Below are 25,277 nucleotides of genomic sequence, written 5' to 3'. Positions count from 1 at the left end.
ATGATGGGAATTGTAGTCTCAAAACATCTGGAGGGCCGAGGTTGAGGAAGCCTGCTCTAGATGTGTTTGGACTCCAGCTCCCATCAGCCCCAGTCCACATGACCAACGGTCAGGATGATGGAAGCTGTAGTCTTAAAGGAAGCAGCCTTCTCGGTGGTGGCGCCCGCCCTGTGGAACGCCCTCCCACCAGATGTCAAAGAGAAAAACAAACTACCAAACTTTTAGAAGACATCTGAAGGCAGCCCTGTTTAGGGAAGCTTTTAATATTTAATAGGTTATTGTATTTTAGTATTCTGTTGGAAGCCGCCCAGAGCAGCTGGGAAAACCCGGCCAAATGGGCGGGGTATAATAATAATAATAATAATAATAATAATAATAATAATAATAAATCCCATCAACCCCAGTGCAGATCAGTGGCGTAGCGTGGGTTGTCAGCACCCGGGGCAAGGCAAGTAATTTGCGCCCCCTAACCCGTGGATTTGCGCCTCCTAACCCGTGGATTTGCGCCCCCTAACCCTAACCCCCAGATGTTGCGCCCGGTGCGGCCGGCCCCCCCTGCACCCCCCACGCTACGCCACTGGTGCAGATGGTTCCTGCTTCTTCTTCAAAGGGAAGCAGGAACAGATGGAATGGCCTCTTTGCTGGGGAGCAGGGGCCCAGTCTAACTGGTGAGAGCAGCAGCAAGCAGATATTTTATTTCTATTTTGCATTTACGTTTCAACTTTTTCGCCAAGGAGCTCAAGGTACATGGTTCTCCCCCACCCTCCACCTTTAATTCCCACAACCCTGCAAGATAGGCTAGGCTGAGAGGCAGCGCCTGGTTCAAAGTCACGCAATGAGCTTCAAGGCTGAGCGGGGATTCGAACCCTGTTCTCTCAAGTCCTAGTCCAGCACTCTAACCGCTACACCACGCTGGCAGTTCCTTACTATCTGCTGCTTACTTCTTCTCTTCCCCATTCATTGCTCTGAATACTTTTTAAAAAAACTCCTGGTGTTATGAATGAACAGTGGCGTAGCGTGGGGGGTGCAGGGGGGGCCGGCCGCACCGGGCGCAACATCTGGAGGTTAGGGTTAGGGGGCGCAAATCCACGGATTAGGGGGCGCAAATCCATGGGTTAGGGGGCACAAATTACTTGCCTTGCCCTGGGTGCTGACAACCCACGCTACGCCACTGTGAATGAAATGTCTCAGCGATTGTACTGTACTTGCAATATCAGTAACACATACAATAACACTAGAGCAGGGGTCAGCAAACTTTTTCAGCAGGGGGCCGGTCCACTGTCCCTCAGACCTTGTGGGGGGCTGGACTATATTTGGGGTGGGGGAATGAACGAATTCCTATGCCCCACAAATAACCCAGAGATGCATTTTAAATAAAAGGACACAGTCTACTCATGTCAAAACATGCTGATTCCCAGACCATCCATGGGCCGGATTGAGAAGGTGATTGGGCTGGATCCGGCCCCCAGGTCTTAGTTTGCCTACCCATTCTGTAATCTATAGCTACAGCTTGCAGGATGCAGATGGAGACACCAGGGGGCAGCTGGAGCAAGGTGTGAATCGGACAATAGGAATCAGCCAAGTGATTAGAATTATAGAATTGTGGAGTTGGAAGGGAACTCCAAGGGCCATCTAGTCCTTCCCCTGTAATGCAAGAATCATAGCTAAGTAATTCCTGACAGCTGGCCACCCAACCTTTGTTTAAAAACCTCCAATGATCAGAGGAGGTCAGAGATCTGCACAATCCTATAGTGAAGAGCAGATAAAGGTAAAGGGACCCCTGACCGTTAGGTCCAGTCGTGGCCGACTCTGGGGTTGCAGCGCTCATCTCGCTTTACTGACCGAGGGAGCCAGCGTACAGCTTCCAGGTCATGTGGCCAGCATGGCTAAGCTGCTTCTGGCGAACCAGAGCAGCACATGGAAACCCCGTTTACCTTCCCGCCGGAGCGGTACCTATTTATCTACTTGCACTTCGATGAGCTTTCGAACTGCTAGGTTGGCAGGAGCTGGGACTGAGCAATGGGAGCTCACCCCGTCGCGGGGATTCGAACCGCCGACCTTCTGATTGGCAAGTCCTAGGCTCTGTGGTTTAACCCACAGCGCCACCCGCGTCCCTCCTGAAGAGCAGATATTGGCAGGTAAAACGTTTCTCATCCTCTTCCTTCCTTTTTCAAAAGCACACATCAGTCCCCCCCTTTTGCATCTGGATGCCCCTGTCAGTGGCAAATCTTGGCTGAGGATCCCGGGAGTGTCCGTAAGGGGGTAGCTGGTCACCCTGCCCTCCCCTTTGCTGGCACTTGCTATCCACCTTTGACTGGGTTGTGGGAATATAAAAATAACCTCTTCTGATCGGGCCAAAGTCCTATGTAGTCCAGCATTCTGTTCCTCACAGCGCCCAACCAGTGTGTCCTAATATGAGTGTTTCACTAATAATAATAATAATAATAATAATAATAATAATAATAATAATTTATTATTTATACCCCGCCCATCTGGCTGGGCTTCCCCAGCCACTCTGGGCTGCTTCCAAAAAATATATATATTAAAATACTGTAATACATCAAACATTAAAAGCTTCCCTAAACAGGGCTGCCTTCAGATGTCTTCTAAAAGTCTGGTAGTTGTTGTTATCTTTGACATCTGGTGGGAGGGCGTTCCACAGAGCGGGTGCCACTACCGAGAAGGCCCTCTGCCTGGTTCCCTGTAACTTGGCTTCTCGGAGTGAGGGAACCACCAGAAGGCCCTCAGTGTTATTTATTTTTATTAAATAAATTGTTATTTATTGTTATTAAAAAACAATAAATATTGTTATTTATTTATAAATTTACCAGATCGACATCCCACCTTAGGATTCCTTCCCCCTAAAAGTTGCCCCCCAAACGTAACTTTTCTCAACAACTTTGACCTGAACCCCTAAAAAGGGAGGTAGATCACTGCCAGATTTTAATTCCGAAAGGAGATCGCAGTCCCTCAGGAGTTGGCCACCCCCGGCTGAAATGACCCTCAAGACTGCATATGCAATAAAGACCACAAACACAAACCACAAACTCTGAGCTTGCACAACTCAGTTGCCCTTAACCCCTGACAGTTGAAGTTCTGTGTTCTTTCTGCCAGGGAATCTTTCATACGTGTGAACCTCCAAGTTTGTGGGGCGAGCAATGGAAACAGCTGATCTCAGCAATCTGTATCAACTACATCAGTTTTCCCAAACTTTTTGGGGCCCCGCCCCCCCTTGGTTCCATAAACTCTCTCTTATGAAAAGCATTATTCAGAACAGCACTTTGCACAACCAGCTAAGGAAGCTAACAACACAATAAAATCCAAAACAGTTGATTGCACATTTATTCAAAATCCAATTACAGTGGTACCTTGGGTTACATACGCTTCAGGTACATATGCTTCAGGTTACAGACTCCGCTAACCCAGAAATAGTACTTCAGGTTAAGAACTTTGCTTCAGGATGAGAACAGAAATCGTGCTCCAGCGGCGCGGCAGCAGCAGGAGGCCCCATTAGCTGAAGTGGTGCTTCAGGTTAAGAACAGTTTCAGGTTAAGTACGGACCTCCGGAACGAATTAAGTACTTAACACGAGGTACCACTGTAAATTTATTATGTTGTTGTATATGGGACATGAGTGGTGCTGTGGGTTAATCCACAGAGCCTAGGGCTTGCCGATCAGAAGGTCGGCGGTTTGAATCCCCCTACAGGGTGAGCTCCCGTTGCACGGTCCCTGCTCCTGCCAACCTAGCTTTTGTTGAAGTGCAAGTAGATAAATAGGTACCACCCCGGCGGGAAGGTAAACAGCGTTTCCATGTGCTGCTCTGGTTTGCCAGAAGCAAATTAGTCCTGCTGGCCACATGATCCAGAAACTACACTGGCTCCCTCGGCCAATAAAGCGAGATGAGCGCCGCAACCCCAGAGTCGGACACAACTGGACCTAATGGGCACGGTCCCTTTACCTTATATGCTGGAAGCCGCCGAGAGGGTCTTGGGCAACCCAGTTCAATGGGTGGGGTACATCACCACCCCCTTGCCTCTTAGCAACCCCCCCCCCCGATAATCCCAGCACACCCCAGGGAGCAGCGGCACCCACTTTAAGAACCACTCGACGACATCAAGGCTCAAAACTGCACAGCAGCCGATTAATTCCCCTGGACTTGGATTCTATTCTGACCCCTGCTTAGTCAGCTTGTGTTAAAAACCAATGAGGCACTTGTGTATTATTAGTTTGCTTTTGCTTGTATTCTATGTCTCATCGTTGATGTCAGTCTATAAATGCATTTTCTCCAAAGAACACTTACGTCTTGAATGTCCTTGCTTCTCCCCCTACATATTGACCTATTACACATTTCATTTGCTTCCGCACAAAGCAAGTTTATGCTTGCAGCCTGCTGAGCCTCATGACAGCCCAGGGAAGGCGGGGGGGGGGGCAAATGCTTCCCATTTTACTGACTAGGACACTGAGGCTAAGCGAAGGCATATACCCACAGGGGTTGATGCCGAGGGCTGAAATCACACTCCTAAGTCTTGTTTCCCTGAAGTCTTTTGTCATCAAGATTGTGCTAGAGAGAAAAATTGAAAAATTGAAAATGAGAAAGAAATCGCACCTCAAACCCAAAGAGGAAAGCAGAAAAAGTTCTCCACCACAGCTGAGCAAAGGAACATCGGAGCAAGTGGAAGGCTACTTTTATTTTTTGTCCACAAGCCATTGTAGGCAGTCCAATCCTGTGCCTATTTACTTGGAGGTAAGTCCCACTGTGTTAAACGGAGATTACTCCCAGGAAAGCGATTACAGCACTCGGGCACAGCAATTCTAAGCTGGCAAAAGCAAGCCTCCGTCTTGTGTAAATTAAGCTGCTTCCTGACTGCTCGTGGCCAGGGGGTGGCTAGACTGGGTGTAAGCCATAAATCTTCATTTTTCTGCCTTTCCGTTGAATTTAGTTATGCCTGTGTGTTGTTGTTTTTCATTGGGGTAAGTTTCACCAGGCTATGTGGGCTGGACCAATGAATTAAAGGAGATAGGATAACGTTGGTTATCTCTTTCTGCACCCTTGACATCCCCCACCTCCATTTGCCCTTTTTACTGATTTCATTTGTAAAAAAATATATGGTATGCCACTGTGTCATTCAAAAAAATCAAAGCAGTTTATGGCGAGAAAAGCATAAAGCTGTACAACAAAACCATTAAAAAATTAAAAACACAATCAATTAACCAATGTGGAAGGATGTGTTTTTAATTGCTTGTATAGTTTACACCAGGGACGCGGGTGGCGCTGTGGGTTAAACCACAGAGCCTAGGACTTGCTGATCAGAAGGTCGGCGGTTTGAATCCCCGCGACGGGGTGAGCTCCCGTTGCTCGGTCCCTGCTCCTGCCAACCTAGCAGTTTGAAAGCACGTCAAAGTGCAAGTAGATAAATAGGTACCACTTCAGCGGGAAGGTAAACGGCATTTCCATGTGCTGCTCTGGTTCACCAGAAGCGGCTTAGTCCTGCTGGCCACATGACCCAGAAGCTGTACGCCGGCTCCCTCGGCCAATAAAGCGAGATGAGCGCCGCAACCCCAGAGTCGGCCACGACTGGACCTAATAGTCAGGGGTCCCTTTACCTTTACCTATAGTTTACACCAGCGTAACTTCCGCTAGCTTAATTCAGGCTCTCCCACAGCCAGTTTAAGCAGATATGCTGGTTTAAGACCAGCTCAGGGTGGGGAGATGACTTAGGAATTTTTAAGGTGGCTTAAGAATTCACCTTAAAAACCAATCCAGCTCTGGACCTCCTAATCTCTCCCAATACAAATACAAATATATACAAATAAATGTGTTGCTGACACAAACCCTACACTAACACTATGCAATAGAACAAAAGAACATTAAGCCCCTCCGTCTCTCTCCATCCCCCTTTCTCTTCCTCAAACTGCATGATGTCTATGACAACAGCGTCTGTGAACTGTGAAAAAGACTGTATGAATCGAAAATGGAGACGCAGTGTGTAATTTTCCTTGTTTATTTGTTTGCTTCTTATCACAATAAAATATGTTTAAAGGGCCCAGGAGGCAACATTCGAGGGGAAACCTAATACTTCCTATGACAGAACCCAAGAGGCAGCACAGAGGCGAACTAAGAGTAACTTTTTGTTACACTGTCCCAAAATAAGGAAGTGCTTTCAAGATCTGTCCCCAGCTGACCTGGCGTTTGATTACATTGAGAGCCGCAGCTTTGCAGCGGAAAGCAAAGCAGCGGAACACCTTATTTTTAGTTAATGGTTATACAAGGAAATGGGGCTGTTGGACTTTTACCTTGTCTTGATAACAAAAAAGGAGATTAGAATGCACACTGATTGCGATGGGGGTGGTGGAGATAGGGAAGAAATCAGAAATCAAAAAGGGGATGAAAATGGAAGAATCAAGTTCTCTGCTTTGGGGCAGAGGGGGAGTTTGTTTGACCCAGAAAGAGAGAGGAAATTGCAGGTCACAAAGGTGCTGTACCCTTCTGCCAAGTGAGAGACCTTTATCCAGTTCCTGGATGAAGATATGATTCTGTCTCATCAGAAGTGGCTGAATCTTATCTTCAGGTGCAAATAGTGGTACAAACAAGCAGACATACCCTCTGTATGTTTACTCGGAAGCCAAGCCTCACTTGGGACTTGCTCCCAAGTAAGCAACAACTACAGAATTGGATGCACAGATTGTTCAGGACTGGTGCAAAAGAAAGAGTTAAACTGTTTGCAACTGCAGATCACCCACTTACTTTCGAGGAATCACAGGTGCAAATCAGTTAGGAGGTATCTGCATCATGTATATGCTTCTAGATAAAGATGGACATAGCAAGCAAGCCCAAAAGGATAAAGCCAATGCACACCTATATGAGTGTCAGTCAATCCTCATTTATTTTTGTGTGCTTATATTGCAAACCGCCCTGTGATCCTCGGATGAAGGGTAGTATAAAAATTTAATAAATAATTAAAAAAATAGGCGGGTATACGTGTTAAATACTGTATACAGAATATATATATAATACATGCATACACACGAATGCAAATGTAAGACAGCAAGTGACTACTATCAAGCACGCACAATCAGGGCCAAAAATCTTCTGCAAAATGCAAAGACCTGCATGGTTCATGCTTGCCAAAAGATGCAGAGATGGCAGCTAATATGGTAACAGTAATAATAAAAAAGAGTGCAAGTAATAAAGAAACACACCTGCCCCTCCAGCCTACGCAAACAGGGTGTAAGTATGTTTAGAGCCTCTGGAACCAACGGCGTAGCTATTGCAAATTAGGGCCAGGAGCAAAACTGATCTGAAGGCAATGTAACTGTGATGGAGAGCCTGCACTTCACTTTCGCAAGTTGCAACACAGCACACGACAAGGTCCTGCGTTTGCAGAGGCTTCAGAAAGTGAAAGAGCTGAGCGCGGCAGAGGTGGTCCACCCCTCTTGCTGCGCTTCTTGGAAACCTTGTTGTTGTTGTTTAGTCGTGTCCAACTCTTCGTGACCCCCTGGACCAGAGCACGCCAGGCCCTCCTTGTCTTCCACTGCCTCCTGCAGTTTGGTCAAACTCATGCTGGTCTCTTCAAGAACACTGTCCCACCATCTCGTCCTCTGTCGTCCCCTTCTCCTTGGGCCCTCCATCTTTCCCAACATCAGGGTCTTTTCCAGGGAGTCTTCTCTTCTCATGAGGTGGCCAAAGTCTTGGAGCCTCAGCTTCAGGATCTGTCCTTCCAGTAAGCACTCAGGGCTGATTTCCTTCAGAAAGGAGAGGTGTGATCTTCTTGCAATCCATGGGACTCTCAAGAGTCTCCTCCAGCACCAGAATTCAAAAGCATAAATTCTTCGGCGATCAGCCTTCTTTATAGTCCAGCTCTCACTTCCATACATCACTACTGGGAAAACCATGGCTTTAACTATACAGACCTTTGTTGGCAAGGTGATGTCTCTGCTTTTTAAGATGCTCTCTAGGTTTGTCATTGTTTTTCTCCCAAGAAGCAGGCGTCTTTTAATTTCGTGGCTGCTGTCACCATCTGCAGTGATCATGGAGCCCAAGAAAGCAAAATCTCTCACTGCCTCCATTTCTTCCCCTTCTATTTGCCAGGAGGTGATGGGACCAGTGGCCACGATCTTCGTTTTTTTGATGTTGAGATTCAGACCATATTTTGCGCTCTCCTCTTTCACCCTCATTAAAAGGTTCTTTAATTCCTCCTCACTTTCTGCCATCAAGGTTGTGTCATCTGCATATCTGAGGTTGTTGATATTTCTCCCGGCAATCTTAATTCCGCCTTGGGATTCATCGAGCCCAGCCTTTCGCATGATGAATTCTGCATATGAGTTAAATAACATGGGAGACAATATACAGCCTTGTCGTAGATCGCAGCTCGGTCTACTCGGAAGCAAATCCCGCCGATCTGCAACGGAGGCTTTTCCCTCCAGCCGTGCAAAAAAACTCCCCGCGGTGCAAAACTTTCGCAGGACCTTGATTAGGCTGATTACGCCCAGCAATTAATCGCCTCGCCATCCCACCCGCGGGCGCTGGATTCCTCTCTCTCTCTCCCGGCGTTGCATCGCATCCTTCATCCCACTCCGGCCCCCACGTGGCCGCGGAGCACCTGAGCGGGACCCGGCCGTCCAATGGGAGCGCGGGGCGTGGGCGTGGCCGCGGGGCGTGGGCGTGCCTCTCCCCCGAACGCCCCGCCCCCTGCCTTATCACCTCTATATATAAAAGGGGAGGGGGGTGGTCAGCGCGGCCGGTAGGCAGGTGCGAGGTGCTGATTGGCCGGAGGGCGCGCGGGCGTGCGAGCGAGCGGCGGCCGTTGCTGATTGGGCGTTGGGCGCGGGGCGAGGGTGTGTCGGCGGGCGCGAGGCGGGCAGCGGCAGAGGCAGGCGGGCGGGCGCGCGGCGAGGAGGAGGAGGAGGGGGCGCTTCGGCGGCGGCCGCGGCGGCACCAACGGACGGGCAGGCGGACACCCAACAGGTGGAGGAGAAGGCGGCGGAGAGGCGGACGCAGCCGGCGGGGATGCTGAGCGAAGCTGTGGAGAGCGGAGGAGGAGGAGGAGGCGGAGGAGGAGCCGTTACCGGCCCCGGGGAGAGCCCCGCGGGGGAGCCCGCGGCCAAGCCCGCCCCGCCCGCGGCAGCCTTGCCCGCGGCACCCGCGGCGCGGAGCCAGGCGGCCAAGCGCGTCTTAGGTGAGGGGGCTGAGGAGGGAAGGAGGGCGCGGAGACCCTCTGAGGGAACCGTTTGCCCCGCGAGCACCTGAGGGAGGGGGAGGGGCCGGAGGGGTGGGCGGGGCCAGCGCCGAGCTCGGGAGCGGGGGGAGGGGCGCGGGGGGAGGGGGCGGGGCGTCATGGATACTGGGGGGGGGGCAGGTCCCCAAAAAGATTGGGGGGGAAAAAGACTTGGCAAAGTTTGTGGCGGGAGCAGGTTTTATATTAAAAAAGTATTTGGTGTGGGGCAGGGGTGTGGCTTAAGAGGTTGGGGGCGGGGTCTCTTGGGGGCGGGGCTAGAGCCCAAGGTGTTTTTTTTGGGGGGGGACCCCACCACCTTTGCAAAATTTGTAGCAGGAATGCTTTAAAGAAGTGTTTTAGAGGAACTCAGGCTCTGAAGTGTGGGGCAGGGGTGTGGCTTAAGAGGTTGGGGGCGGGGTCTCTTGAGGGCGGGGCTAGAGCCCAAGGTTGTTATTTTTTGGGGGGGACCCCACCAACTTTGCAAAATTTGTAGCAGGAATGGTTTAAAGAAGTGTTTTAGAGGAACTCAGGCTCTGAAGTGTGGGGCAGGGGTGGGGCTTAAGAGGTTGGGGGCGGGGTCTCTTGGGGGCGGGGCTAGAGCCCAAGGTGTTTTTTGGGGGGGGACCCCACCAACTTTGCAAAATTTGTAGCAGGAATGCTTTAAAGAAGTGTTTTAGAGGAACTCCGGCTCTGAAGTGTGGGGCAGGGGTGTGGCTTAAGAGATTGGGGGCGGGGCTAGTGAGGCAGGTGCCCAAGGGTTTTTTTTCTGGTGGGGGGGGAACCCCACTAACTTGGCAAAGTTTGTAGCAGGAGAGCTTTAGAGAAACTCAGGCTCTGAAATGTTGGGCAGGGGTGTGGCTTAAGAGGCTAGGGGTGGGGCAGGTGCCCACGGGTTTTTTATGGGGGGGGAACCCCATTAACTTTGCAAAGTTTGTAGGAACACTTTTTTAATGAAAAAAGTGCTTTAGAGAAGCTGGACTCTCAGGTGTGGGGCAGGGGGTGTGGCTTAAGAGGTTGTGGGCGGTGTCATTGGGGCGGGGCTAGTGGGGCTGGGGGTGTGGCTTGAGGGATTGTGGGCGGGTCACTTGGACAGAGGCGGGGCTATGAGTCAGGGTGGCGGAGGGCTGGTCCCCAAAAAGATTGTGGCGAAAAAACACTTAACTTGGCATAGTTTGTGGCAGGAGCAGTTTTTTATATTAAAAAAGTGCTTATTTGGTATTTGGTCAGGATTTGATGTGTGGGGCAGGGGTGTGGCTTAAGAGATTGGGGGCGGGGCTAGTGGGGCAGGTGCCCAAGTTTTTTTTTGGGGGGGGACCCCACTAACTTGGCAAAGTTTGTAGGAACACTTTTTTAATGAAAAAAGTGCTTTAGAGAAGCTGGACTCTCAGGTGTGGGGTAAGGGGTGTGGCTTGAGGGATTGTGGGCGGGGTCACCTGGGCAGAGGCGGGCCTGGGATGGTGGGAGCCACGACCCCAAAATGTTATAGCTTTTTTGGGGAGCGGGGAAACCAACTTGACAAAGTTTGCATTAGGAGCACTTTTTAAAATGAAAAGAGCTATATAGGGGCAGTGCTGTGGCAAAAACCACTAACTGCCCTAAATTTGTGATAGCAGCACTTTTTTTACAAAAAGAAAAGCGAAGACTAAATTATAGCAGACCAGGCTTTCGAGGTCCTGGGAACAGAGAACATCTTAAGGGTCTGTGAGCAGAGTCATTTGGGTGCAGAGAAGGGCTAGGCAATGGGGGCCACCCCACCCCCCAGGGGTTGTGGCTCATTTGACAAAAACACTAACTTGGCTAAGTTTACTTTGGGAGCCCTTAAAACAAACTTTGAGGTGTGGAGCAGGGGGGTAACTTAAGGGCTTGTGGGCGGGGCAGGAGGGCAAGACACCAGAGAGGGTGGGGGCCATTCCCCCAAGGGATTGGGGCTTAATTGGCTAGATCCTTAATTGGCTAAATTTGTTGCTCTAGTTCAGCGGTTCCCAAACTTACAATAATAGTGCACCCCTTTTGAGAGTTTTAGTCTTACCAGCATACTATTTCTTGGGCAGAAATAATTTGGGGAAAGTTTTAATTAATACCGCTTTCCATGTACCCATGGGCGTAGCCAGGCTTTGGGGGGGGGCGGAACTATCTGTGACACGATTGGTCAGCTAAGCATTTTTTCCTCTTGCTTGGGGTGGGCAACTGCCCCCTGCGCCCGCTCCCCATTATGCCCATGCATGTGCCTGGTTCCTTTAAGAGGGAAAGGACCTCACCACCCATGCCACCTTGAGCTCATTGAAAGTGGGATGTAAATGCAAGAGTTAATTAAGTTTAATTAGAAGATATTAGGGTTTGAATCTGGGACCGGTGTGCAATGCATGTTGCCCATTGGTGAAGCTATGGCTCCTCCCTTGCTTTGACCCTTTTGGCTTGGAAATAGTTTAAACTCTGCCACCTCTCTCACATCCCCCAATCGTAAAGAGATGCCTGAATGGTGTGCTGTGGCCTTTTACAGGATAAGCACTTATGTAGGTAGGATGCTCGGAAGTGTTCCTGGTTTGGGGCTGGTGAGGGGGCGTGTCTAGGGTTCCATGGGAGAAATGGATATGGGGCTGTTTGCTTCAGAGTAAAGGTGTTGTTTTTGCTTAAATTACCTGGCCTTATAGAGAGCTAAAAAACCCCCATTAGTTTACTTTTATTGTTAAATCTCAGGGTGTCATACATGTTTCTTCCCCTCCTCATTTAATCCTCACAACAACCCTGTGAGGTGGGTTAGGTTGAGAGGCAGTGTCTGAACCAAGGTTACCCAATGAGCTTCATAGCTGGGGATTTTGAACCCTGGTTTCCCAGGTACTGGTTTGACACTCTAACCACTATGCCACATGGCTAGACCTCTGGCAGTTGAAACTGATGCAAATGAAGTTGGAGCCATGAGAATTCTGCCTCCTGAAAGTCTATTGAGGGACTTGACCACCAACGTAAAAGTGTGCACTGCTTCTTTAAAGCCTAGAGAAGACTGTATATTACCAAGCTAGGTGTCTACTAGATTGTTTTAAAACATTTCTATGCCGCCCTCTTTAAACCACTCACAGCCCCGCCCCAAGGTCATACAACAAAGAAGTATGTAATAACTGTGTAGTTGTAGTGGGTTGAAATAAAAATTAGCTAGCCTTAGGGGCAAATCTTAGCTTGTTTTGGAACTCCTGACCTGAACCGAAACTCTTAATGCTTGCAGAGTAGTATTGGGGTATGGAAGTGGCTTGGAGGTGTGCTTAGAAGGGAAAGATGTTTCACCAGGTGGGTGGAAGTGTATCTGCCTCTCAACATGTTAATTTTCTTTCTTTCTTGCCAACGACTTGCAGCCACCCAGGTGCAGGGCACTGTGAAATGGTTCAATGTCCGCAATGGCTATGGATTTATAAACAGGTGAGCCTAGTTTACCTCCCCAAAGGCTTGGAAGATGCATGAAACTCTTGGGCCTTTTATTTTACATGCTTATGAATTTATAAATTTGATTTACGTTCCATGCTTCCTTCCTAAGAAGGAACAAGCCTTGTTGCAATGGACTCTTCATCTCGGGAGGTCAGAAGCAGCTGGAGTTCTGTCGATACTGATGAACAAAATGCAAAACTTTCGAGTTTTACAACCAAACGTTTAAGGAAGACAACTCTACAGTAGTTTAATCTATTGAAATTTATTGGCTTAAATAATAAATGGACAATGATTACATAAAAATAGAACCTGGCTGGATCAGACCAGTGGCCCATCTGGTCCAGCGTCCCATTCTTCTAGATGCCCATCGGAAGGCTGCAAACAGGACCTGAGTACAGTAGCATTCAAGAAAGTCCCCTTCAGTAGATTCCCACTACGGTGGCTGATGGCAAAAAAGGGAAATGTAAAGGAGGCCAGGCTTGACTAGTAGCAGGGCCGTCTTACCCATAGGTGCTAGGGGTGCGGTGCGCCGGGCTCTCAAGGGTGCCAGGCCGAGAGTCTGGGTCCCGAGAGTTGAGTCCGGGGAAGAGCCCGCCCATCGGTCGGAGTGCCGTGACGGGCTCTTCTGCTGCGGGCGGCTCTGTACCGCAAGTTCGGGGGCGACCAAGCCAGTGAGACGCTGAGGCGGCCGGCCAGCTCCGCCCTCGCACCTCGGCGCCACATATGCTTAAGACAGCCTTGACTAGTAGGTATATCTTCAGTTCGTTTTGCATGTTGGCTGTGAATTAGCAATGAAGAGAACTGCACTTCAATGAAATGAACTTTCTCTTAGGTGAACTGAGCCTGAAATTAAGCCTAGTGCCACAAAACAGGGCTGCTTCTCAGTTCCTTAATTTCTCTTAGAGAGCCTCTGAGTCACAGGAGCAAAGACTAACCCAGAAATTGCCAGCTGGTCTGCTCTTTTGCAGAAAAATTATTGTGCCCCACCCAAGATAACTCTAGTGAAAGACTTGAGCATACCTGAGCAAGATTTCCAGTACATCTTTGTAGAACTAATGTACTGAAACACAAGAACTCCTTAACAGGTCTATATGTGCATGCTCGGAAGAAGCTTCCTTGGACCTTTGTGCATTTGACTGAATCCCCTTACAAATAGAATACTGTTTGCTCGTGTGTGATTTTAGAAATCTGGGCTGCTTGGTTGCACTACTAATCTGTCAGACGCCAGTGTGTGGCTTGGCTAATACAAACATCTGATTAAGCCAACAAGCAGAGCTGTGACACTCCCAGCTAGCCAGCCAAGGACTTGGGATGTTTATCCATGCTGTGTGTTGGTACTATGATGCCCTCTTTGGGTGGCTGTATGTAAATGGAATTGGCTATGCTAGCAGAAAGCCACTGTTCGTACTAATAGCATGGATTTCTGGTGAAGGTGATAGAGCAGAGAGCTAGAAGCTTTCAGATGGTGTGTGTGTGTGTGTGTGTGTGTGTATGTGTATGTAGAGCAGTGCTTAACTTAAATGAGACCTGTTGTCAGACTGGGAATTTCTATATTCTGAATTTCAAACTTCTCATAATATACAGTAGAAACTTAGATAGCTATCACATGCATCATCACTTGATCAGTTATGGAAACATAATGAAGTGTGCATGCACACGAAAGCTCATACCAATAACAAACTTGGTCTCTAAGGTGCTACTGGAAGGATTTTTTTTTTGTTTCAACTACGGCAGACCAACACTTACCTGTAACTGATCAGTTATGGTTCTCCTTTTATGCTTGTGGAAAACAATGCCTGTGACTAATTTCTCTCAGCTTCCTTAGACTAAGTTAGCTGGGTGCCTGTCCAAGTTGAAGAGGTACCAAGTGGGTATGGTGGTAGTGACTGTGACCATAGGCTGGTATAGGAGTAGACACGTTAAAGTTTTGTTGTGGGCGCTGGGCACATTACTCAAATTGCAGCAGGGTCAGATGGGGTATTACCACCCACAAACCTTTTGTTACTTCCCTACCTCCAAGCTGTGGGAGATGGGATCTGGCTAAAATTGGGAGAGGATTGTAGAACTCGTACCTCCCCACTCCCTAATTTGAGTCCTCATTTGGCATACATGAAATCCAGAACTCTCACCCTCTGCGTATTCTGAGCTTTGTCTCTCTCTCCTTCCCTCAACACAGGAATGATACCAAGGAGGATGTGTTTGTGCACCAGGTAAGAAACGCACTAAAGTTCATTCTCTTTGCCCTCTTTTCTGTTATGCTGTAGGCTTGTGTCTTAATCACAAGCTCATTCCATGTGGTAAATAAGTTGGCAAACAGAAATCTGAATTACGGCGCTCTGCTGGATTTCCTAGAGGAAATTTCCTAGACGTGGAAATCATTGTTTGAATTAACGAGAGACCCCCTAAATCCTTCTCTTTAGATGATCAGATGTCCATTAGATAGGCACTAAGCTTTAAGGATGCAAAGCTTGTATTACTGAACTGGATGGGTAACTTATTAAACAGATGTGCAACTCTTTTGTAGATTAGGAGCTACCTCTTTTAAGGTAGGTTAGCGTTGCCATCCAGATAAAGCTTTAGAAGAACTTCAGTTGCTACAAGTTATTATTCCTGTAAACCACAAGCAACATGGTTCTTCTTGGACTACTCTTGTCTATCTACATGGTTTGGAGAATGTTCTTTTCTTAAAACTTGCATCAGTAGCCAAATAAGCCTGCATTCCTAATTGCTGGTCATTATAAAAGAACATTGAAAAGAGCTATCTCCAATTGTTTGAGAGTTTGTTAATTCAGTTAGAATATAGTTCTTGTGCATTATCTGTAAAGGTTTGATGGGAATAAGGTATTTGCTTTCTTCCCCACTCCTCAAGGAAGAGCGATTCTGCATCCCAGAAACTTGGTGCAGCCAAAATGGTTTGTTGTTGGTGCTTACAAAAGGGTTTAACTTGGGAATCGGTAGAAACTTGAGAATGTAGCATGAGTTACATCGCCTTCCCGAAAAGTTCATGTTGTCTTCTCTGCACTTTACTAGACGGCAATTAAGAGGAACAACCCCCGTAAATTCCTCCGAAGTGTGGGAGACGGGGAAACGGTGGAGTTTGATGTTGTGGAAGGAGAGAAGGTAAGAGGACTGTGGCGCTAGCCTTCCAGCCGTTGAAGACTGCGATGGAAGAGTCTCTCCCCACTCCTTTTGTTCCTTGTTTTCTTTTGCAGGGGGCTGAGGCGGCCAATGTGACTGGTCCAGGCGGCGTTCCTGTGAAGGGCAGCCGCTATGCTCCCAACCGCCGCCGCTTCCGCAGGTTCATCCCCAGGCCCCGGCAGGCCCAACAGCCACAGGATGCCACCCGAACAGAAGGGGCCGCAGAGACGGTCAGCGAGGGGGAGAGGGCTGATGATGCTGTACAGCAGCGCCCCCGAAGGAGGCGCCCCCCACCATTTTTCTTCCGCCGGAGATTTGTGCGAGGGCCTAGGGCTCAAGCCCAGCAGCAACAGGCCCAGCCAGCAGAAGTGAGTCCTCTGTGGGGCTGGAATTCGCTAGAGAACCTGCTGAGAGGTGGGAGAAGCAGAGTATCTAGTCTTTTTCCAGCCATTGTGGGAGTAACACTTTGCGATCTCTCACTCACACACAGAACACAGCCCTACACATAAGTGAATTTGTACAGAACTTCATTGTGCCAAATGGCCTTCGCCACTGAGCCATGATCTTCTTTGGCGATCACTTGTAGCTGAGTAAGATGGTCTTCCCTGAACACACTCTTAACAGTGGCTGTGGAGGCCAGTTCTGGATCCACACATCCTTCCACAGTTGGGATATAGGTTTCCGGTGGGAGTTGATCACGGTGAGGGTTTGCCAAGCGTGCCTTCCTCTTAGCACATTTCTCCCTTTCATCCTGAATTTGAGTGTCTTCAAAGCCCATGACACCTTTTGTAAAGGTTGTTCTCCAATTGGAGCACTCACTGGCTAGTGTTTCCCAGTTGTCAGTGTTAATAATAATAATAATAATAATAATAATAATAATAATAATAATAATAATAATAAAAGATTTGGCTTGAGAGTCTTTGAACCTCTTTTGTTCACCACCAGCATTACGCTTTCCATTTTTAAGTTTAGAATAGAGTAGTTGCTTTGGAAGACGATAATCAGACATCTGAACATGACCAGTCCAGTGAAGTTGATGTTGAAGAACCATTGCTTCGACACTGGTGGTCTTTGCTTCTTCCAGTACCCTGGCATTAGTTCACCTGCCATCCTTTGCTGTGGGTGTATTGTATCAATGGTTCTAAGTGGCTCTTCTGGCCTTGGGGTAAGAGCAGTTTGGGATAATACCCCGAGGAAGTGAAGGCATTGTGATATTTCTCCCTCAGGGCAGTGAAAGCACAGAACCCAAAGATGCCACCCAGCCTGAGGGAGACCAGCAACAGCAGATCCAGGCTGGTGAGAGAGCCCCAGGCCCTCGCTTCCGTCCCAGATACCGCAGGTAAAGCTGCAGGCAGCACCGTCATGTCTGTGACTTCAACCAGTAACACCAAGGCTGGTATTTCAGTTACAAACCATCTTTCCCTTCACAACATCCCTTCTGGGGACCTATATCCACATGATCAAAGCAAAGAGTAGGGTTATTTAGGCAGGTGTCCTCTTTGTATGCTGTTCACATGCTTGATGTACAAGAGAACCTTCCCTACTCTTTAAGGAACAGCGTAGTGTTTAAAGGAATAAGGGGAGTACAGTCGTACCTTGGAAGTCAAACGCAGCGGCGTAGCGTGGGGGGTGCAAGGGGGGCCGGCCGCACAGGGCGCAACATCTGGGGGGGGGCGCTTTCGCTGCCTCCGGAGTCGCCTAAGAGCCTCGGGCACAGGCTGTAGCAGAGCCGCGTGTTTTGCGGAACCGACGAGCTGTGCGCACGTCCGGGCTGAAGGCGTCTGGCAGGCAGCGGCTCTCAGCGCTTGCCGCGGTCCCCGCGCATCAGGGCCGCAGAGGACGCGCCAGGCTGCCCTTCCTCACAGCCCCGCCTCCGCTGCTGCTGCAGCAGCTGCTGGGCCATGTTGCATTTTCCTCGCCTCTCTGCCCCCCTCCTCCTCCGGGCAAGCGGCGTCGTTTGGGCGGCAGCGCCAGTGGCAACTCGCCTCGGATCACCTGACGCAGCAGGTTAGGGGTTAGGGGGGGCGCAAATTACTTGCCTTGCCCCGGGTTAGGGGGCGCAAATTACTTGCGTTGCCCTGGGTGCTGACAACTCACGCTACGCCACTGGTCAAACGGAATCCATTCTGGAAGTCCGTTGCCAAATGTTTGGAAACCAAAGCGCGGCTTCTGATTGGCTGCAGGAAGCTCCTGCAGCCAATCGGAAGCAGCGGAAGCCCCATTGGACATTCGGCTTCCAAAAATAGTTCCCAAACCAGAACAGTTTGTGGCGTTCAGGAGCCAAAATGTTTGAGAACTAAGCTGTTCGAAAACCAAGGTACAACTGTATATGGCAGCTCCTCTGCTTTTCCAGGATGGAAACGACAGCTCTCTGCAAGGTGCATTTTTGAAAGGGATGGGAAAGGGTCTACTCTGCTAATATCTCATAAACAGTTTCAAGAGGAGATGCATATTCTGCTTTGAAATCTGCAGCCTCTTCCAATTGCTTTTCTCCCCCACCTCCCATTTGAGGAGCTACTGTTTACAAGGAGTTTCCTGTTTAAGTTCTTAAGCCATGTTGTTAAATAACCTGCTTCCTTTCAGCCACTAAGTCTGTCTTTAACGTTTTCATTATATTCTTTATATCCTGCCCTTTGTCCCAGAAGGGAGAATGGGGTGGCTAACAACTTAAAACAATATGTTAATCATAAAAAACTTTTAAATCACAAACTGATCTTCGTCAATAAAAGCAGCAGCAGGTAATACAGCCCTGAGACCAAACATACTCCAAAGACCTGAACACACAGGTGAGTTTTCAAATTATGCCTGAACATAGCCAGAGTGAGGGGCGACCTGATTTTATCTGGGAGGACTCCATAAGCAGAGTGTGACTATCCTTTGCTTTTCCAGAGCTTTCCGCCCCCGCCCACCGCAGCAGCCCACCACTGAGGGAGGAGATGGCGAGACAAAGGCGGCACAAGCCCCAGCGGACGGCATCCGTCCTGAGCCCCAGCGCCAGCGCAACCGACCTTACTTCCAGCGCAGGCGCCAGCAAACAGCTGCCGCCCGCCAGACTGCAACTGAGGTGAGATCCAGGGACTACTGATTGATCCTACAGATGGATAGGATGGGATCTCTGGCCATCAATACCAGCCTCTGTTCTTCCGTCTCTTTGGAAGCTCTAGAACACAGCCTTGTTTAGTGCATTTGTTAAAATTTCAATGGCTGAGATAGATGGGAAGCCTTATCTATTTATTTTTGTATTTCTTTGCTACGTTTTTTGTTTCAGAGAGCTAGCAACTCCCAAAGCAGCTCCCATCAGTTAAAAATAAAGGCATCCCCTGGTGAAACATCATCTAAAGAGATTTTTCTTTTTCTTTTTGTGTTTTTTTCTTTTTGGAATAATAAAATATGTTGAAATTTAAAAAATAAAAATCTAAAGAGAGTGGGTTCTTTATCTTAACCCAAGTGTTAATCAAATGCTCTGAACAGGAGGAACCTTGCTCACCAAGGCTGTCCAGATAATTCTGCAACCATTGGCTTAAAAGATGTACAAAGCAAAGTGTTCTGTGCACTGTAAACATGGGTTAAACTTCTTTAAAGCAGTGGGATTTGAAACTGGCTAGTTAGTCTGCTCTCCTAAATGGAAGTAGAAGTAATTTGAAAAGAGGTGAAATATAGCCAGTGCTTACTTGCAAATTTGTTTGTCCAACTGTGGGATATTACAAAGCAGGGAGGCAAAACGAATCTCCTTCACTTCCAACTCCCTCTCTTTCTCCTTTTTTACTGGGGTGGGGAGGTGCCCCTGTCGTCTGCTTTATTTATACCCATGGCTTCTATGCTCAACCCTCGCAAGAAATGTAAAAAATGCAAACAGGGTTCTGCTAAAGAAAGAAAACTCTCTTGGCTCCCAGTACGTTTCCGAGCACAATTAAAAGTGTTGGTGTTGACCTTTAAAGCCCTAAATGGCCTCGGCCCAGCAGACCTGAAAGAGCGTCTCCACCCCCATCGTTCGGCCTGGACACTGAGGTCCAGCGCCAAGGGCCTTCTGGCGGTTCCCTCATTGCAAGAGGCAGAGCTACAGGGAACCAGACAGAGGGCCTTCTCGGTAGTGGCGCCTGCCCTGTGGAATGCCCTCCCACCAGATGTCAAAGTGATAAACAACTACCTGACATTCAGAAGACATCTTAAGGCAGCCCTGTTCAGGGAAGTTTTTAATGTGTGACATTTTAGTGTATTTTGGTCTCTTGGAAGCCACCCAGAGTGGCTGGGGAAACCCAGCCAGATGGGCGGGGTACAAATAATAAATTATTATTTTATTTTATTTTATTTTATTTATTATTATTATTATTTATTATTATCTCTGCCTTGCTGACATGGCATAGCTGCCTTGTTCTTTCTCAGTATCCAAATCTCCCACTCACTGTTCAGAAGGGCTGTGCGATGGGCAAGATTTTGTGCCTTACTTTGACATAGGTGAGGGGCATCCGTAAACTGAGCTAGGTTTCTGTAGACCTTGAGGAACTGCACACTCTGCATGCACATTCAACTACCGAACATAAAAATGGCCTGCGTGTCAATGCCAATCTCTATTCAGAAACCTAACCCCGCTTTTTTTCCTGCCTAAGGCTACCACAGCTACCAAAGAGCAGCCTGCTCCGAGCTCTGCTGCTGCTGGTGGAGACACCCCTGCCACTAGCACACCTGCGATGGCTCAGGAAGCAGTGGTGGAAGCCAGCAAGCCTGCTTCCCCAGCCCAGGAGAATCCCTCCCAGCCGCTGCCGGAGATCCAGCAACAGCTTGTGGATGTAAGTAGATGCTGGCAGTGAAAGGCCCTTAGTTCCCTTAGAGTCCTCCGTTCCCAGGACAAATTCACAGAAGCAAGGAAGCCCTATTCTAACCAGAGATGTTCCTGGACAGGGGCTGCTGGGAGTTGCAGTTCTACGGCATGTGGGGAGGGGACATAGGTTTTGCCTCTCCGTGTTGTAAACCAAGGTGCATGAATTCTGGTTAATACAGGCTGCATCTTCTGTCAGTACAGTGGTACCTCTGGTTACATACTTAATTCGTTCTGGAGGTCCGTTCTTAACCTGAAATTGTTCTTAACCTGAAGCACCACTTTAGCTAATGGGGCCTCCCGCTGCTGCCGTGCCACTGGAGCACGATTTCTGTTCTCATCCTCAAGCAAAGTTCTTAACCCGAGGTACTATTTCTGGGTTAGCGGAGTCTGTAACCTGAAGCATATGTAACCCAAGGTACCGCTGTATATGGAACCCGAAATGCTATGCTGCATATGGCTAAGACCATGGGTAGGCAAACTAAGGCCCGGGGGCCGGATCCGGCCCAATCACCTTCTAAATTCGGCCCGCGGACGGTCCAGGAATCAGCATGTTTTTACATGAGTAGAATGTGTGCTTTTATTTAAAATGCATCACTGCGTTATTTGTGGGGCATAGGAATTCATTTTTATTTTTTTCAAAATATAGTCTGGCCCCCCACAAAGTCTGAGGGACAGTGGACCGGCCCCCTGCTGAAAAAGTTTGCTGACCCCTGGTTAAGAGCCATTATGTCTTTCTGGCACTCTGTCATGTTTTCCTTTGCCACACGGTGTCCTCCGTGAGTTAACTTCAGAGAAGCAAAGTTATTAGTACAGAAAGGGACAGGCTTGTCAGCAGGGCTATTTTTTTCTTGGCAGATCTCAACACCTGAGCCTGGGGGAGAGCTGGCCCCAGCCCTACTGGCGTGATGAACCTGCACACGGTGAGGGGATGCCAAGAGCTGTGATCTGGTAAGGACGCCTGGGCAGGAACGCTAAAACTGAACAGAGATGATGTTGATTTACAGTGGTGCCCTGCAAGACGAACGCCTCACGAGACGAAAAATTCACAAAACGAAAGGTTTTTTCGTTTTCGAGTTGCTTCGCAAGACGAATTTCCCTATGGGCTTGCTTCGCAAAACGAAGCTTGCCCTGCAAGCTCTGGGGACAGCAGGAAGCGCAGCGCGTCTTCCCCGCTGTCCCCGGACCTCTTTTGAAGCAAGGGGCGGCGGGGAGAAGCGCTGCGCTTCCCGCTCTCCCCGGACCTCTTTTGAAGCAAGGGGCGGCGCGGAGAAGATTGCTTCTCCCCGTTGCCAGCCCCGCAAGCTCCGGGGACAGAGAGGAAGGCGCAGCGCCTTCCCCTCTCTCCCCAGACCCCTTTTGAACCAAGGGGCGGCAAGGGGGAGAAGCGATCTTCTCCTCTCCGCCCCTTGCTTCAAAAGAGGGGACAGAGCGGCGCTTCCCCTCTGTCCCCGAACGGTCTCCATAGGAACGCATTGATTGATTTTCAATGCATTCCTATGGGAAACCGTGCTTCGCAAGACAAAAAACTCGCAAGAAGAAAAAACTTGCGGAACGAATTAATTTCGTCTTGCGAGGCACCACTGTATTTGTATTGTGCCATGCGAGGCACCAAGGCAGTGCCATAAGTGGTCTCCCCTCCCCATTTTATCCTCACAGCAACCCTGTGAGGTGGGTTAGCCAGAGGAATTGGCTCAAGCCCTGCTAATAGCTGGATCAGAGGATAGCAGTCTAAGATTTCCAAATTTGATGCACTTGTGTGCCTTACACCTGCTAGGAAACAGTCTGAATGAAAACTTCTAAATCCCTGAAGCAAGCTAGTTTTTCTTCCCCTTCCTTTGGGTTCCCCTACTGTTGTGACATAGTGCTTCACTGGGCATATGATTTCAGAAGTGAAGAATAAGTAAAGATGGCAAGATGTGCTGGGCCCCATCTCTGGTTTTCAGCCTCTTCTGAAAGGGAGCTTTTTAGCATTTAAGAGCTGCATGGCAAAAGAAGTCACACCTCCTGAATTAATTCAAAGCTCTCAAAGGCACAAGAGGATGCTTTGAGAGGCTTGAGGGGTTATCTCTGAGAAGAGGGATTAACACTTCTTGCTGAAAATTCAGACTGACTTTTGTTTCTCGCCATAAACTACAATTTTCAAGGTTTTCTTGTGGGAAACATTTATGCTTGAAACTTGCATTCCTGCATTGGCTCCCAGTACATTTCTGAGCACAATTCAAAGTGTTGGTGCAGACCTTTAAAGCCATAAACGGTCTCAAAGGCCCAGTAGACCTGAAGGAGCGTCTCCACCCCCATCGTTCAGCCCGGACACTGAGGTCCAGCTCCGAGGGCCTTCTGGCCGTTCCCTCATTGTGAGAAGCAAAGCTACAGGGAACCAGGCAGAGGGCCTTCTCGGTGGTGGCACCCGCCCTGTGGAACGCCCTCCCACCAGATGTCAAAGAGAAAAACAACTACCTGACATTCAGAAGACATCTTAAGACAGCCCTGTTCAGGGAAGTTTTTAATGTGTGACATCTTAGTGTACTTTTGGTCTTTGTGGAAGCCGCCCAGAGTGGCTGGGGAAGCCCAGCCAGATGGGCGGGGTACAAATAAAATTATTATTATTATTATGCCCCTATAACTTCTGTATTTCTGCTAGAGTTTGGTATTTACCTTGTGGGAATAGCACCCCTATGTCCTATTCTGAAAATGCATCCCCACAACTTCTGCTCCCTGAAGGCTGCTGCTTCCAGCTTCTCCTTCTGCCTCTGACCACATCTTTCCCCCTCCACAGGTGTCCTCAATGTGCCTACAACCCAAGTTACCTCATCCTGCACTTGAAGAGACCCCAAACTTCACCAATACCCCCTTTGCTGCTGTTGAAGCCCTGAATGTGAAAAAAAAATTTAGTAAACCCGAGTGGGGGGAATTTGAACAAAAAGATAACTCGCTTTGCTTTAAAAACCTTCTGAGGGGTTTGTCTTCCCTCTCCCACAGCTTTGCCAGTTTGAGAAAAATAAACTGGCTGTTGAATCTTCAGTTAACTTTTTTCTCCCCCATTGTTGAAGAACACCCTGTGTGAACCATTGTGTGCAGTTTGGGCGTCAGTAAAAAGAAAAATTGCACAGACTTTGTGTCCCTTGTGTTTTTTTTCTCCCCCCCCCCACAAGGAAATAAATGCTGCCTTAAGGTGCTGCTTTGTCCTTTACCCCACAGCTCTTGGTGAAGGCATATGGAGGATCTTGATCTTAAGGAATCCTAAGACCTACCCCATAATACTTAAAAATAACTTGGAGGAAGCGGAGAATAGTTCCTGGCACCAAGTGTTGCTGCTTGCTTAGTACTATGCAGAGGGGCCGCAACTGAAGTTTGGATGGATAGAGGTCAGAGATTGTCCAGGAGTCGGGATAATTCCATAGGGGGCACCAGCCCCACACTAGGCTGCTTTTTAAAAAGAGGCTTCTAAATTATTAGAAAGGTGGTGCCTAACTTCCTCAAGCGCAGACAGTAATGTAGTGGTTATTGTAGTAGCAGGACTCTCTGTCAGCCTATAAAAGGAATTTACATTTGCTTAACTTACTGCTTCCCAAGGGAGTGTTTTTGCAAAAAGGAAGTTGCTGTTCCTGCTAATGTGGTGAGCAGGAAAGCATCAGACCCTAAGTAACCACTGGTAGCGTCAAAAATCATTTTCCTGGAGCAAAGCCCAAGTCCGGTGTGTTTCGCCACGGTTGCTAACAAACCACTGGGTCCAAAACATATCCTACCCCAGAGTTCTAGAAGAACTGAAATGTGAAATTTATGGTCTTCCACCAAATACGTAACTTGTCTCTTTAAGTTTGGTGCTGGAACCTGAAAACAGGAAAGTGATCACTGTAACACAAGTGGGTTTTTTTTAACAAAAGGGAGCCCAGGATATTACAGGCCACTTTGCTTAATGTGTGTTCTGGGCAACTTAATGTATGTTTTGATTAAAGTCGAAATTTTCAAGGAAACAGAAGTCTTGCTGAAAAAGAATCTGCATCACTTCTGCAAAGGGAAGTCCTGTCTAGCCTGGTGTCGTTAATGGACATTACTATCTTAGGTTCATTAATTTTGGTGGTTTTCCTCTGAGGAGGACTAGGCTGAATGCCACCTGTTGTGTACTTGTCAAAAGCTTTTTGGAAGTCCAAAAGACTTCTCACCAAATTTCACAGCCATGGGATCGGATAACAGGTCCTCTTAAAGTAGGAGAAGAATTAAATGGGCAGTTCTGCCCAGGGAGGGCTGTAAGAAGTGGGGTGCCCCAAGGATCTGAATTCGGATTTATGCTTTTTAACATTCATAGATCTGGAGTTTAGAGGTCAGCAGTGTCCAATGCAAATAAATCACAGCTGAAAAAATGAAAAAGGGATTGTGAAGTGCTTCAAAAGGATCTCTAATCTGGGGTGGGCAGGCCTTTAAAATGTGGCTCAATTTAAACTATTTTTAAATTTAGAATGCATCACTTGAGACGGTTGTTTAGAAAGCAATTAATAAATTGATTATGATAAAAGTAATGCACATTGGGGCAAAAAAGAATTCAGCTTCAGATATACACAAAGCAAGCTATGTTAGGGAGCATTAGGGAAAAGATGAAAAATACAACTGCCAATATTGTAATTCCTTAAATCTATGGTGTGCTAATGCTTGGAACACTCTGTACTGTTCTAGTCTATGCATCTCAGAGA

The 25,277-nt window shown here is 48.3% G+C and overlaps 1 protein-coding gene across 1 annotated transcript; it reads left to right on the top strand.

Annotated features, from left to right (window-relative positions):
• Positions 1-8,887: 8,887 nt before the first annotated feature.
• YBX2 (Y-box binding protein 2) lies at positions 8,888-23,700 on the top strand. Its single transcript, XM_081168017.1, has 10 exons — positions 8,888-9,176; positions 12,563-12,626; positions 14,809-14,842; positions 15,663-15,752; positions 15,845-16,138; positions 16,997-17,109; positions 18,660-18,834; positions 20,378-20,557; positions 21,445-21,537; positions 23,366-23,700. The coding sequence occupies exons 1-9, from the start codon at positions 9,008-9,010 to the stop codon at positions 21,493-21,495; spliced, it is 1,170 nt and encodes a 389-aa protein (XP_081024143.1). The 5' UTR covers positions 8,888-9,007; the 3' UTR covers positions 21,496-21,537; positions 23,366-23,700.
• The last annotated feature ends 1,577 nt before the right edge of the window (positions 23,701-25,277 follow it).

Source organism: Podarcis bocagei, assembly GCF_964188305.1.
Source record: "Podarcis bocagei genome assembly, chromosome: 13".
In the NCBI taxonomy this organism is placed as follows: domain Eukaryota; kingdom Metazoa; phylum Chordata; class Lepidosauria; order Squamata; family Lacertidae; genus Podarcis; species Podarcis bocagei.
Note: the sequence above shows the minus strand (reverse complement) of the source record. Positions and strands in the feature narration are given on the sequence as shown.

Bases quoted from the DNA above. Each gene is read 5' to 3' on its own strand.
- YBX2 (XM_081168017.1), top strand. From the start codon at position 9,008: ATGCTGAGCGAAGCTGTGGAGAGCGGAGGAGGAGGAGGAGGCGGAGGA. The intron at 9,177-12,562 runs GTGAGGGGGCTG...AACGACTTGCAG, and splicing joins GGCGGCCAAGCGCGTCTTAG to CCACCCAGGTGCAGGGCACT. The intron at 20,558-21,444 runs GTAAGTAGATGC...TTTTCTTGGCAG, and splicing joins TCCAGCAACAGCTTGTGGAT to ATCTCAACACCTGAGCCTGG.